The 14,667-nt window shown below is 37.6% G+C and overlaps 1 protein-coding gene across 1 annotated transcript; it reads right to left on the bottom strand.

Moving 5' to 3' along the window:
• Positions 1 to 1,226: 1,226 nt before the first annotated feature.
• On the bottom strand, positions 1,227 to 11,715 carry LOC137106086 (mucin-2-like). Its single transcript, XM_067489099.1, has 3 exons — positions 11,586 to 11,715; positions 1,584 to 5,991; positions 1,227 to 1,233 (listed from the first exon to the last, which is right to left on the bottom strand). Exons 1-3 carry the CDS (start codon positions 11,638 to 11,640, stop codon positions 1,227 to 1,229), a joined length of 4,470 nt encoding a protein of 1,489 aa, XP_067345200.1. The 5' UTR covers positions 11,641 to 11,715.
• Between the last annotated feature and the right edge of the window lie 2,952 nt (positions 11,716 to 14,667).

Here is a 14,667-nt window from a genome sequence, read left to right as displayed (position 1 = left end):
GAAGTGCTGTAGTAGTACTAATACCTGTAGTGGAAGTTACAAGTGGGGTTGTACTAGTCTGATCTGACACTGTAGTTGTTGATTCTGTTGTTGTTGTTGTGGGAAGTGCTGTAGTAGTACTAATACCTGTAGTGGAAGTGAGAATGGCTGTTGTACTAGTCTGATCGGACACTATAGTAGTTGATTCTGTTGTTGTTATGGGAAGTGCTGTAGTAGTACTAAAACCTGGAGTGGAAGTGAGAATGGCTGTTGTACTAGTCTGATCTGACACTGTAGTTGTTGATTCTGTTGTTGTTGTTGTGGAAAGTGAGGTAGTAGTACTAATACCTGGAGTGGAAGTTACAAGTGGGGTTGTACTAGTCTGATCTGACACTGTAGTAGTTGATTCTGTTGTTGTCGAAAGTGCTGTAGTAGTACTAATACCTGGAGTGGAAGTAATAACTGGTTTTGTACTAGTCTGATCTGACACTGTAGTAGTTGATTCTGCTGTTGTTGTTGTGGGTAGTTCTGTAGTAGTACTAATACCTGGAGTGGAAGTAATAACTGGTGTTGTACTAGTGTGATCTGACACTGTAGTAGTTGATTCTGCTGTTGTTGGTGTTGTGGGAAGTACTGTAGTAGTACTAATACCTGTAGTGGAAGTTAAAACTGCTGTTGTACTAGTCTGATCTGACGCTGTAGTAGTTGATTCTGCTGTTGTTGTTGTTGTGGGAAGTGCTGTAGTAGTACTAATACCTGGAGTGGAAGTAAGAATGGCTGTTGTACTAGTCTGATCTGACACTGTAGTAGTTGATTCTGTTGATGTTGTGGGAAGTGGTGTAGTAGTACTAATACCTGGAGTGGAAGTTAAAACTGTTGTTGTACTAGTCTGATCTGACACTGTAGTTGTTGATTCTGTTGTTGTTGTGGGATGTGCTGTAGTAGTACTAATACCTGGAGTGGAAGTGAGAATGGCTGTTGTACTAGTCTGATCTGACACTGTAGTAGTTGATTCTGTTGTTGTTGTGGGAAGTGCTGTAGTAGTACTAATACCTGGAGTGGAAGTGAGAATGGCTGTTGTACTAGTCTGATCTGACACTGTAGTAGTTGATTCTGTTGTTGTCATTGTCGGATGTGCTGTAGTCGTGCTAAAACCTGTAGTGGAAGTGAGAATGGCTGTTGTACTAGTCTGATCTGACACTGTAGTTGTTGATTCTGTTGTTGTTGTGGGATGTGCTGTAGTAGTACTAATACCTGTAGTGGAAGTGAGAATGGCTGTTGTAATAGTCGTATCTGACACTGTAGTAATTGATTCTGTTGTTGTTGTGGGAAGTGCTGTAGTAGTACTAATACCTGGAGTGGAAGTAAGAATGGCTGTTGTACTAGTCTGATCTGACACTGTAGTAGTTGATTCTGCTGTTGTTGTTGTGGGTAGTTCTGTAGTAGTACTAATACCTGGAGTGGAAGTAATAACTGGTGTTGTACTAGTGTGATCTGACACTGTAGTAGTTGATTCTGCTGTTGTTGTTGTTGTGGGAAGTACTGTAGTAGTACTAATACCTGTAGTGGAAGTTAAAACTGCTGTTGTACTAGTCTGATCTGACGCTGTAGTAGTTGATTCTGCTGTTGTTGTTGTTGTGGGAAGTGTTGTAGTAGTACTATTACCTGTAGTGGAAGTTACAAGTGGGGTTGTACTAGTCTGATCTGACACTGTAGTTGTTGATTCTGTTGTTGTTGTTTTGGGAAGTGCTGTAGTAGTACTAATACCTGGAGTGGAAGTAAGAATGGCTGTTGTACTAGTCTGATCTGACACTGTAGTAGTTGATTCTGTTGTTGTTGTGGGAAGTGCTGTAGTAGTACTAATACCTGGAATGGAAGTTAAAACTGTTGTTGTACTAGTCTGATCTGACACTGTAGTTGTTGATTCTGTTGTTGTTGTGGGATGTGCTGTAGTAGTACTAATACCTGTAGTGGAAGTGAGAATGGCTGTTGTACTAGTCTGATCTGACACTGTAGTAATTGATTCTGTTGTTGTTGTGGGAAGTGCTGTAGTAGCACTAATACCTGGAGTGGAAGTGAAAATGGCTGTTGTACTAGTCTGATCTGACACTGTAATAGTTGATTCTGTTGTTGTTGTGGGAAGTGCTGTAGTAGTACTAATACCTGTAGTGGAAGTGAGAATGGGTGTTGTACTAGTCTGATCTGACACTGTAGTAGTTGATTCTGTTGTTGTTGTGGGAAGTGCTGTAGTAGTACTAATACCTGTAGTGGAAGTGAGAATGGGTGTTGTACTAGTCTGATCTGACACTGTAGCAGTTGATTCTGCTGTTTTTGTTGTGGGAAGTGCTGTAGTAGTACTAATACCTGGAGTGGAAGTAAGAATGGCTGTTGTACTAGTGTGATCTGACACTGTAGTAGTTGATTCTGCTGTTGTTGTTGTTGTGGGAAGTACTGTAGTAGTAATAATACCTATAGTAGAAGTTAAAACTGCTGTTGTACTAGTCTGATCTGACACTGTAGTTGTTGATTCTGTTGTTTTTGTTGTGGGAAGTGCTGTAGTAGTACTAATACCTGGAGTGGAAGTAAGAATGGCTGTTGTACTAGTGTGATCTGACACTGTAGTAGTTGATTCTGCTGTTGTTGTTGTTGTGGGAAGTACTGTAGTAGTACTAATACCTATAGTGGAAGTTAAAACTGCTTTTGTACTAGTCTGATCTGACACTGTAGTAGTTGATTCTGTTGTTGTTGTGGGATGTGCTGTAGTAGTACTAATACCTGTAGTGGAAGTGAGAATGGCTGTTGTACTAGTCTGATCTGACACTGTAGTAATTGATTCTGTTGTTGTTGTGGGAAGTGCTGTAGTAGTACTAATACCTGGAGTGGAAGTGAGAATGGCTGTTGTACTAGTCTGATCTGACACTGTAGTAGTTGATTCTGTTGTTGTTGTGGGAAGTGCTGTAGTAGTACTAATACCTGGAGTGGAAGTGAGAATGGCTGTTGTACTAGTCTGATCTGACACTGTAGTAGTTGATTCTGTTGTTGTTGTCTGAAGTGCTGTAGTAGTACTAATACCTGTAGTGGAAGTTACAAGTGGGGTTGTACTAGTCTGATCTGACACTGTAGTTGTTGATTCTGTTGTTGTTGTTGTGGGAAGTACTGTAGTAGTACTAATACCTGGAGTGGAAGTGAGAATGGCTGTTGTACTAGTCTGATCTAACACTATAGTAGTTGATTCTGTTGTTGTTGTGGGAAGTGCTGTAGTAGTACTAAAACCTGGAGTGGAAGTGAGAATGGCTGTTGTACTAGTCTGATCTAACACTATAGTAGTTGATTCTGTTGTTGTTGTGGGAAGTGCTGTAGTAGTACTAAAACCTGGAGTGGAAGTGAGAATGGCTGTTGTACTAGTCTGATCTGACACTGTAGTAGTTGATTCTGTTGTTGTCAAAAGTGCTGTAGTAGCACTAATATCTGTAGTGGAAGTTAAAACTGGTGTTGTACTAGTCTGATCTGACACTGTAGCAGTTGATTCTGCTGTTGTTGTTGTGGGTAGTTCTGTAGTAGTACTAATACTTGGAGTGGAAGTAATAACTGGTGTTGTACTAGTGTGATCTGACCCTGTAGTAGTTGATTCTGCTTTTGTTGTTGTTGTGGGAAGTACTGTAGTAGTACTAATACCTGTAGTGGAATTTAAAACTGCTGTTGTACTAGTCTGATCTGACGCTGTAGTAGTTGATTTTGCTGTTGTTGTTGTTGTGGGAAGTCCTGTAGTAGTACTAATACCTGTAGTGGAAGTTACAAGTGGGGTTGTACTAGTCTGATCTGACACTGTAGTTGTTGATTCTGTTGTTGTTGTTGTGGGAAGTGCTGTAGTAGTACTAATACCTGGAGTGGAAGTAAGAATGGCTGTTGTACTAATCTGATCTGACACTGTAGTAGTTGATTCTGTTGTTGTTGTGGCAAGTGCTGTAGTAGTACTAATACCTGGAGTGGAAGTTAAAACTGTTGTTGTACTAGTGTGATCTGACACTGTAGTAGTTGTTTCTGTTGTTGTTGTGGGAAGTGCTGTAGTATTACTAATACCTGGAGTGGAAGTTAAAACTGTTGTTGTACTAGTCTGATCTGACGTTGTAGCAGTTGATTCTGCTGTTGTTGTTGTTGTGGGAAGTTCTGTAGTAGTACTAATACCTGGAGTGGAAGTAATAACTGGTGTTGTACTAGTGTCATCTGACACTGTAGTAGTTGATTCTGCTGTTGTCGTTGTGGGAAGTGCTGTAGTAGTACTAATAACTGTAGTGGAAGTTAAAAGTGATGTTGTACTAGTCTGCTCTGACACTGTAGTTGTTGATTCTGTTGTTGTTTTTGTGGGAAGTGCTGTAGTAGTACTAATAACTGTAGTGGAAGTGAGAATGGCTGTTGTACTAGTCTGATCTGACGCTGTAGAAGTTGATTCTGTTGTTGTTGTGGGAATTGCTGTAGTAGTACTATGACCTTGCGTGGAAGTAAGAATGGGTGTTGTATTAGTCTGATCTGATGCTGTCGTAGTTGGTTCTGCTGTTGTCGTTGTGGGACGTGCTGTAGTAGTACTAATACCTGGAGTGGAAGTTACAAGTGGGGTTGTACTAGTCTGATCTGACGTTGTAGTAGTTGATTTTGCTGTTGTTGTTGTTGTGGTAAGTGCTGTAGTAGTACTAATATCTGTAGTTGAAGTTAAAAGTGGTGTTGTACTGGTCTGATCTGATGCTGTCGTAGTTGGTTCTGCTGTTGTTGTTGTTGAGGGCAGTGCTCTAGGCGTACTAGTATCTGGACTGGAAATTACAAGTGGGGTTGTACTAGTCTGATCTGACGCTGTCGTAGTTCGTTCTGCTGTTGTCGTTGTGGGAAGTACTGTAGTAGTACTAATACCTGAAGTGGAAGTTAAAACTGGTATTGTACTAGTCTGATCTGACGCTGTAGTAGTTGATTCTGCTGTTGTTGTTGTTGTGGGAAGTGCTGTAGTAGTACTAATACTTGTAGTGGAAGTAAAAACTGGTGTTGTACTAGTCTGATCTGACGTTGTAGTAGTTGATTCTGCTGTTGTTGTTGTTGTGGGAAGTGCTGTAGTAGTACTAATACCTGGAGTGGAAGTTACAAGTGGGGTTGTACTAGTTTGATCTGACGCTGTAGTAGTTGATTCTGCTGTTGTTGTTGTTGTGGTAAGTGCTGTAGTAGTACTAATATCTGGAGTGGAAGTGATAACTGGAGTTGTACTACTCTGATCTGATACTGTAGTAGTTGATTCTGCTGTTGTTGTTGTGAGAAGTGCTGTAGTAGTACTAATACCTGGAGTAGAAGTGAAAACTGGTGTTGTACTAGTCTTATCTGACGCTGTAATAGTTGATTCTGTTTTTGTTGTTGTTGTGGGAATTGTTGTAGTAGTACTATGACCTGATGTGGAAGTGAGAATGGCTGTTGTACTAGTGTGATGTGATGCTGTAGTAGTTGGTTCTGGTGTTGTTGTTGTGGGAAGTTCTATAGTAGTACTAATATCTGGAGTGGAAGTGATAACTGGTGTTGTACTAGTCTGATCTGACCCTGTAGTAGTGGCAGCAGTTGTTAAAGAAGTCTGACCTGATGTAGAAGGTTTTGATGTTGTTGGTATCTGTGTTGTTCTAAATTGACCTGACACTGTAGTACTTGGTTCTGGTGTTGTTTTAGTTTGATTTGACGTAGTTGAAGTCTGAAGTGATGTACTACTAGGAATCACTGTTGTTGTTTTGGGAATTGGCAATTTTGTAGTATGAACTGAAGTAGATTTTGTAGTATTCAAAACAGCCATTGTATTAGTCGGAAATGTTGTTATATTTGTATTTTTAATTTTAACCGCTGCTGTACTTGAATATGATTTAACAGTTGGAACTGCTGTTTTAGTAGTCAAACCTAATATTTCAATAGTCTGAGTTACTGTTGCAGTAGTTGGAGAAGCTTCCATTGATGTTGGACGATCAGTTGTTGTTGTCTCTGTTGTTGTTTCTGCTGAGGTTAAGGAAGCATATTGTGTCAGTTAACAAATAAAACCTCACTACTTATTAAATATTAAGCCACAGTTTTCTGACAACTTGCCCTGTTGGATGTTTAAATTGTAGTGCTAACTTAGCGATCTCATTAGTAATAGTCAGTGCAAGCCACCCATGATCAAATGATTTACCTTGATTGAAATATTTGACTTTACACTTCTGCAGTATGCAGGCCATGCTTTTGCTTTACCTAAAGATAACCAAGTATTAATCCAATCAACAAAAATTACTCCCTAATGGTTGCTGGTAAACTGTGCATGGCCTGCCATTTTTTATACTCATAACCTAAATAAGGCAAAGGGGTTATGATATATTACATTTTAACAGAATAAGAAATGTGCAATTCATTAGTTACGTTGGTATGACAGTTATCACAATTAATCGGTAATGTATTTGATTACATTATAGTGTGGTACGAACAGCACATTAGGGGAAATGTATGGTCTCAAATTGGAAAGTTGGTTCCGTATTAAGGTAGAAGTAATTCATCTAGTGAATTCCATATAAAGGATTGGGGGTACATGTACATCTAAATATGTACTAAAGATTTAACAGATCTAACTAAACAAATCAACAACAATGCAGACACATGCTCATATATAATACACATTGTTATGCAGCATAAAGAGTCCACCTGCTTGAAACAGGCAACATTTTGCTATTACCTGACCTCAAACCACCTGCACATGGCTAGTTCATTACCATAAAAGAAGAAGAACACGTTCTAGACTGTCCTGGCTTGTGATTAGCTGCACGGTTTTGTTTGTCAGTTTGATTACAGCTTTAACTTGCCTAATGCCTGTTTCTTTAAACATGCTTTTTTCATCGCATACCACATTTCAAATGGTTTTTAATTAGTTCTTCATGTACTCCTTTAATATAGTACTCTTTTAATATTTAATCTTTCATTTTACATGAAACCAAATGAAGACATCAGACATTGTAGGTTTCACCTATTCACTGACACATATTTAAAAAAGCAATTATATTGCTTTTCTGTGATCAGGGTCGTATTTTCAAAAGCGGTTTTGGTTAAAACTCAGAATTTGTTCACCCTGGGTTGAAGGAAACTCAGTTCCAAAAAACATAAATAACCTACTGTGAGTCAATTAGTGTGTTAACTTACTCAGTTTGCTAACTTAACCAGTTTGCTGTCAGGTTTTCTCTAAAAACCCGGTTTACCTTCATCCCCTATTTTCTACAGGGTCTATTTTGGAAGGACAGATTTGAAAGCTATCAGGTTGCACTGAAAAATTTAAATTATTGAAGAAAAAATTGTTAAACTTGAAACATGACACATGTGTATAAAGACAATTTTATCATGTTGTAATTGATGACACTGACAGATCATCATCCTTCAAAAAGGCATTATTATATACCATAGTGGAGATTATGGGAATATTTTAAGAGACTGGTGCAAATACTTTATGAAAAAGAACTGTAAATATGATTTAAATGTAATTGCATTATTTTAACAATATGTCAGTTTAAATTTACTTGACCTACACATTAAAACCGTCATTAATTGCTGTTGAGCAAGATTTAAAAAATATATACATTTTTACACCCACTTTTACTTTTCTGATATGTTTTCCCCTGTACCCTTACTTTTATATTATTAGGTGGATAAGACTCATATTACAATTACAGCTCTATGAATAAACATTTGTAATATGATTGATTTTAATGGCTGTTTCCATAAGCATTTTGTATATATAGTTTAAATGAAGCACTTTATCATTTAAGTCTGCTAATCATAGAATGCATGAATGAAAAATGTAGTTTTGGTCAATTAACCTTGGAAAATAATCTTGACTAGACATGTATGCTTTTACCAACATGGTGACTCCACTATTATTTATAATTGCCATGATAAATCAGTTTCTGAGGTTCAGTGATAATGACTCTTGTAGTCACCTCGCATATGCCTTTTTACTTTCCATACATTCATCAAATAAAGTAATTCTAAAGAATATGTGCAAATCTACCTTCTCTTTTCAGCACGAGGCTGCAAATTCTGTTCAATTTGAACAAATTAGACTGATGTTGGGATGTCCCCGGAGCAATAAATGTTGTCTGATTTGTTTAGTTGTGATGTGTCACTGAAACTGTTCAACAAAGGTTTAACAAACTCTGAACTTAGCTCTGAACTTTGAGTAGATTGCAACCTGTGATGGGTTGCTCAGTGTTTTCAGTTGGCAGAAAGTTGATCATAATCAGTTCAAACAACTGTGAGTTTGTTCACTCTGAGCTAAGCATGTGCGTGACAACTATAAAAAGTTATTATCAGTTGATACAATGATTCACCATGGCAACCTGTAAATAAAGAGCTTAGGCACCATTTTTATTTAGGCGAAATTGAGTTGTTAAGTTACTTCACACTTGTTTAAAAATCACAGCAACAGCAGTGAAAAAGCTGGAGTCAATGTTTTTTTTTTTTTTTTATTCAATGTCCATTTATTCATCCATTATTTAGCAAAATGGGTTTTCTTAATGGGTAACAAAAAGCTGAATGTTAATTTATTATATTTAGGTATTTTTTGCATTTGGAAAAGAAGGTATCAGAAAAGACATTTACCATGGTAACTGACTAACTGAATTTTCTGATCACTCAGATGTGAGGATCGGGGTTAAACACATTTTCACTGAATGTGTTTTTATCTAGCTTTAAAGTTTCTTGCTTTCATTTAAAAAAATGTTTTAAGATGATATGTATAGTCTGATCCTCGAGAAGAGAAATGCATCACTCTTATACAGGAACTATGGGTCAACATGTTTTTTAGCTTCGAAGCTCTTTGTAGGTGCAGTTTCTGAGTACAAATATTAGACATTATATGTAACAGTTCTTAAAATGGTAAAGTAAAATGCATGATTCTTTGTGTACATATTGTCTGACTCACTTAAATGAGAACTGTATCAGTTTAATTCAGGAACTATGGGTCAAACTGTTTTTATCTATAGCTTTCTTGTTCCTTGTAAATCCATTAGAGTAAAAATGTTGAGCTGTAATTTAGAAAAAAAAGCGAATAAAATATACTTTATATTAAAAATGCTTCTCAAGAACAGGAAAAAGAATGGTCACTTTCAGGACTAATGGATCAATGTTTTTTTTTTAATTATACCTCACAATTCAACTAATGTTTGGCATAAAAATGTTGAGTTTAAAGTTTAAAGAAGTGAATGTATCATCTTGTGCTTGATCTTAGAGCTAATGTGTTTTTCTCCCCAAATCAGTTGACAAAGTGCAGTCTGTTGTCATTTGTATTTAATAGCTATATTATTTATATATTGTTTTTGTAATCGAACAGCTTTCTTAAACTTTCAGAACCAAGAACACAAGAAATGGCGGCTAACCTCAAGTCCTTTTGAACTCTGAGGTGATCACGCCCTCTGATGGGAAACGCAGCATTCTCAGTTACAAGGAAACTTATCATAATATTCTTAATCATCTCAGATTTTTTTAATCTGTCTTAAACGTATGTATGACAAATATAAAAAACTATTATCACTTGATCTCAGATAAAACAATTTACCATAGCAACATGTAAATAAACGTCTAAGCTAATCCAGAAAAGGATTAATGTGTGAAATTAATGCACATTTATTTAAAAATCCCAGCAGCAGCAGTGAAAGAGCTTGAATTGAAGACAACATTGCAAAACCTTTCATTTAATGTCCATTCACCCATTTATTATATATCAGAATGGATTTCCTTAATGGGTGATAAAAACTATAAAAGTTTTGTGTTTACATTGTTATTGTGTTCTTACTTGAGTTTACATTAGGGAAAAATGTAAGCACTTTATTACCACTGACTAATTTAAAAGCCACCCAGCTATTCTCTTCAGATTTAACAACCAACAGTTGGTCTTGGGCAATGTGACAAGGTTATGCCAAGTTGAGATTTTGTATCAGTGCCACTGTCTCCTTTTCAAACTGGTGCCTGTTGCACTACATACATTTATTACAAAACATATTTTTAATATTTTATAATATATAAACAGGTTTTAGGCTTACGGGGGTGCTGGAGCCTATACCAGCTGTCATAGGGTGAGAGGCAGAGCACACCCTGGACCAGTCCCCAGTCCATCTCTGGGCCAACCATCTCAAATCATCACCAGAGAAATAACTTCCTGAGCAACAATATTTCTCTATGTGACTTTCATGGATGATCCAATTCTTTTCAACAGATCTTTACACAACAAACGAATCCTATTTCAGAGGCATTTTTAAATTTCACTGCCCACCCTAAATCAACCCCACTCCCATTTTATGAACCAAGAGAAAGCCAATAATAAGTAGATGTCGAATTAGGCACCTTAAACCAGTATAAGTAGGATTTGTCAAAGGCTGCCTGTAAATGCACGATTCAAAGTTCCTCACTGGTTGGGGAAGTGAGACAGAGCAGTGGGTATCAAGCGAGCTAAACAGTGAATAAAGAAGAAGCAGTGTTCGCAAGAATCAGAGAAATAAAATGTTATCGTGTGATTGTTTAACAACAGTTATATTCTAAAGTACAAATAAACATGGCCACTTCTCTATACAACTTAGAAGGATGGATTTTTTGTTATTGCAGCTGATGCGCAGCAATCAAATTCAGGATCATATACACTTTCAATCAGCAGCCTACATGGTAATTTTGAAACAGGAACTTTTTAATTTGTTTATTCTGTACCCACGCCAATACAGTTTAACTTCTAACTTTTTGACAGTCAGGTAGACAGGCAGGAGACAGGTATCATAAAGGTATCATAAAGGTAGAAACTAATTTTAGAATAGATACCGTTAGTCAAAAAATAGCTACAGTGTAATTCATTTTCAAGTTCCCAGGCTTGAATCCCCTCATTCCCCAAACTTAGCTTATTGTTTGAAGATGTATTTGTAAAGTAACAGTAATTGTATGCCATTATTACATAAATGCTCCCTGTAATTTAGATCAACAGTTATCCCAAAAGCTATATAAATTGAGAGTAACTGTTAAACCTACAATATGCAACTTAAACTAGCACTAGTAATAAAGCGACCCTGCTCAACCTAACCGTACTTCTGCCCAGCAATTCAGCTACTTGTTATTATGAAATTTCATTAAACACCAACGCTTCCAAACTTCTTTGAGTTGTTGGTAAAGGTGCTCTGTCATCCAGGTGAATTTATGTTGAAGTTGAAACATGTCAACTGGACTGCTTTGCTCACCCAACTAGCTTCTTCACTGTGAAGAAATTTGGCTGGGGAGCCAGTTTTGTTGTCACAGTGGTCCTGAATAGGCTCCACAGGGAGACAACAGAGGGGATGGGAATAGGGCAGAGAGTAACTCCTGACTCCTAACAGCTCTCATCCCGCTGAAAAAAGGATATAATTGAGTCCCCTAACCAACACTTCTGAGACAGATAAAGCTATTTGGACCAGTAGCAAATGTTTTCGAGAAGAAAGAACAGTCATATCCAGGTGACATAAATCAATTTTCAGATAGTTTTCTGGTTCGTTAGAAGGGCGAGGCTTGCTCAATAAAATTTCAAAACTTTTTACAATTATAAAAAATTAAAAGTGACTTACCAAAACAGGCTGCAATCAGCCAAAGGACATAAAGAAGCTTGAATTCTAGAGCCATCCCAATGAAAAAACATCACAAAAACAAAGAATAAATAAAAGAAACACTCAGAGCTCTGAGTCTACAAGGCTTTAGTGTCTTTGGGTGATGACATCTCAGGTCTCCACCAGCATTTTTATCATCAGCCACTCCTCCCAGCACTGGGTGCTAAAGTACATTTCCTCTCCTGATAAAGAACATTACTGTCTATGATGCCATGGTATTTAGTGTGTGTCTATATGTGTTTCTTTAGGGTAGTGGCGATTAAGTGTGCCTCAGACCTAAAAGCAATATAATGGCAGATAGACATTTTTCATTTCAAGGAAAATAAAATTAGAGAAGAGCTGACTGTACAACTGACACATTATTTCAGAAAACATCTTCAAATAACACAAGGCATCCTTCATTGCTAAAATAACATCTTATATTTGGCATTTCTGATAAAAAAAAAAGATTACATTTATGATTTTCTGTTCTGATTATTAAATACAATTTCAGTTCTACAAGCAGAGGTCATATCCAGTTTAATAAATATTTCAAACTTCCAATGTATTAGATTATTTAAAATATTCTAATAGAAACTCAACAATTGCAATGTAATCAACTAAAGAAATACATAAAATTTAATTCCATTCAACTTTATTTAAATAGTGCCAATTCACAACAAAGTCATATCAAGGCACTTTACATAACAAAGTCCAGAATATACAAGTATGTATATGCAAGCAAACAAATCCCCCTTGAGCAAGCACTAGGCAACAGTGGAGAGGAAAAACTCCCTTTAAAGGGAGAAACCTCCAGCAGAACTAGGCTCAGGTTGGGCGGCCATCTACCTTGATTGGTTGGAGTTAGTGGAAAGTGGAGAGAGAAAAGAAAAGGGCAACAACAAAACATCGGCCAGGTTGGTAGGAGCAGTAGCTGCACACTGGAAACATACAGGTCCAAAGGGTTGGTGGCGGGGGACCGGAGGTGGGCTTGGGCTGAAGCCCTCCAGGACCAGACAGGAGACCCAGCAGGGAGCCGGGCAGGTGGCCGGCGGCGACGGCAGAAGGCCGGAGAGTTGTGAGAGAGTGGTGAAGACTGCACAGAAGATCACCAGAACTCCACTTCCCTCTCTGCAGAGCATCTCCCACCACAGAGTCCACAGGAGAGCTGCTTCCATCCTCAAAGACCCCTCCCACCCCCAGCATGGACTGTTCACACTTCTATCCTCAGGACGGTAGAGAAATGTGAAATGCAAGACTTCAAGCCTGAAGAACTCTTTCTTCCCCTCTGCCATCAGACTCTTAAACAGCCGACAGGAGTTTACGATCATGGACATAACTGTTTACATGGACTTAACTGTTTACATTGATTTACACTTTGCTTTTGCACATTCATTATTTTCAGAACTGCACTACCTCTACTTTTTAATGCTCTTATTTTTTATTTCTATTTTTATTTTACTTTACTATACGGCATTTATTGTGGACGGCAAAGTAAGAATTTCATTGTGCAGGGAAACATGCTTTCTGTCTGTGCACATGACAATAAACACTTTGAATTCTTGAATATCTGAATCCTTATCAAAAAGGAAGGTTTTAAGCCTAGTCTTAAAAATAGAAAGGGTGTCTGCCCCCAAAATATGAACTGGGAGCTGGTTCCACAGGAATGGGGCTTGATAGCTAAAGGCTCTGCCTCCAATTTTACTTCTGGAAACTCTGGGAACCACAAGTAGGTCTGTATTCTGGGAACAAAGTGGTCTAATCTTACAATACGGTACTATAAGGTATTTTAAAAATGATGGAGCGCGACCATTAAGAGCTTTGTATGTAAGGAGGAGGGTTTTGAATTCTATTCTAGATTTTATAGGAAGCTAAAGTAGAGAAGCTAATGAAGGAGAAATATGATCTCTCTTGCCAATTCCACTCAGCACGCTTGCTGCAGAATTTTAGATTAATTAAAGGCTTTTTAGAGAGTTATTAGGACACCCCAAAATTAGGGAATTACAGTAGTCCAACCTAAAATTAAGTATGGATGGACTATTTTTCTGCATCACTTTGAGACAGGATGATCCTAAGTTTGGCAATATTCCATAGGTGGAAGAAGGCCGTTCTAGAGATTTGTATTATACGTGAGGTAAAGGACAACTCCTGATCAAAGATAACTCCAAGGTTCCTCACAGCACTACTGGAGGCCAAAGTTATGCTACCTAAAGTAACTATATTGTTAGACAGCCTATTTCTTGTATTGTTAGGCCCAAATAGAACAATTTCAGTGTAGTCTGAATTTAGAAGTAGGAGGTTATAGGAAATCCAGGCCTTTATGTCTTTTAGGTGTGTTTGAAGTTTCACTAATTGGTTAGTAACTTCGGGTTTCACAGACAAATGTAGCTGGGTATCATCTACATAGCAGTGGAGGTTCATTTGGTTGGGACAGGGTCTAAAAGACATGTTAATTTTAAAGAAGCAATAGCTGAAATTAGCTCAGCAAGGTCTATGGGGCAGTCTCAGAGGGATAGGGGGTTGGAACGCCACTTCCTTTCTAACTTTCGTAACACCTGATTTAAGCTGCGAATTTGTGAATTCTACCATGGAGGTCTGCTCCTCTGATTCACTGCTTTCTTTTTTAGAGGGGCAACAGTATCTAGTATCATACGCAGTGAGGCAGCAGAATCATCAACTAAAGAATTAATTTGTAGAGGGGTAGAATAACTCACCATTGCATTGATGCATAGTGGTGAAAATGATGAAGAAATAATTTCCATAAATTTGTTCAGAGCATTTTCAGATAACATATGTTGTAGTGGAATTTTTTCCTAACTGCTGTATAGTCATATATTGTGAACTCAAATGTTATTAGAAAATGGTCAAACAAAAGAGAATGATTAGGAAATACTATGAAATTATCAGTTTCAATGCAGTATGTAAGGACATGTAAGGTGTGACAAAAACAGAGAGTGGGTTTATTTAGATTTTGGTTAAAACCAATTGAATCCTATAATGAATTAAACAAAGTGCTGAGGCAGTTACTGTCAGCATCTACATGAATGTTAAAGTCACCCATTAT

Source organism: Channa argus, chromosome 20 (genome assembly GCF_033026475.1).
Source record: "Channa argus isolate prfri chromosome 20, Channa argus male v1.0, whole genome shotgun sequence".
In the NCBI taxonomy this organism is placed as follows: Eukaryota; Metazoa; Chordata; class Actinopteri; order Anabantiformes; family Channidae; genus Channa; species Channa argus.
This window is presented reverse-complemented; position numbering and strand designations above follow the sequence as displayed.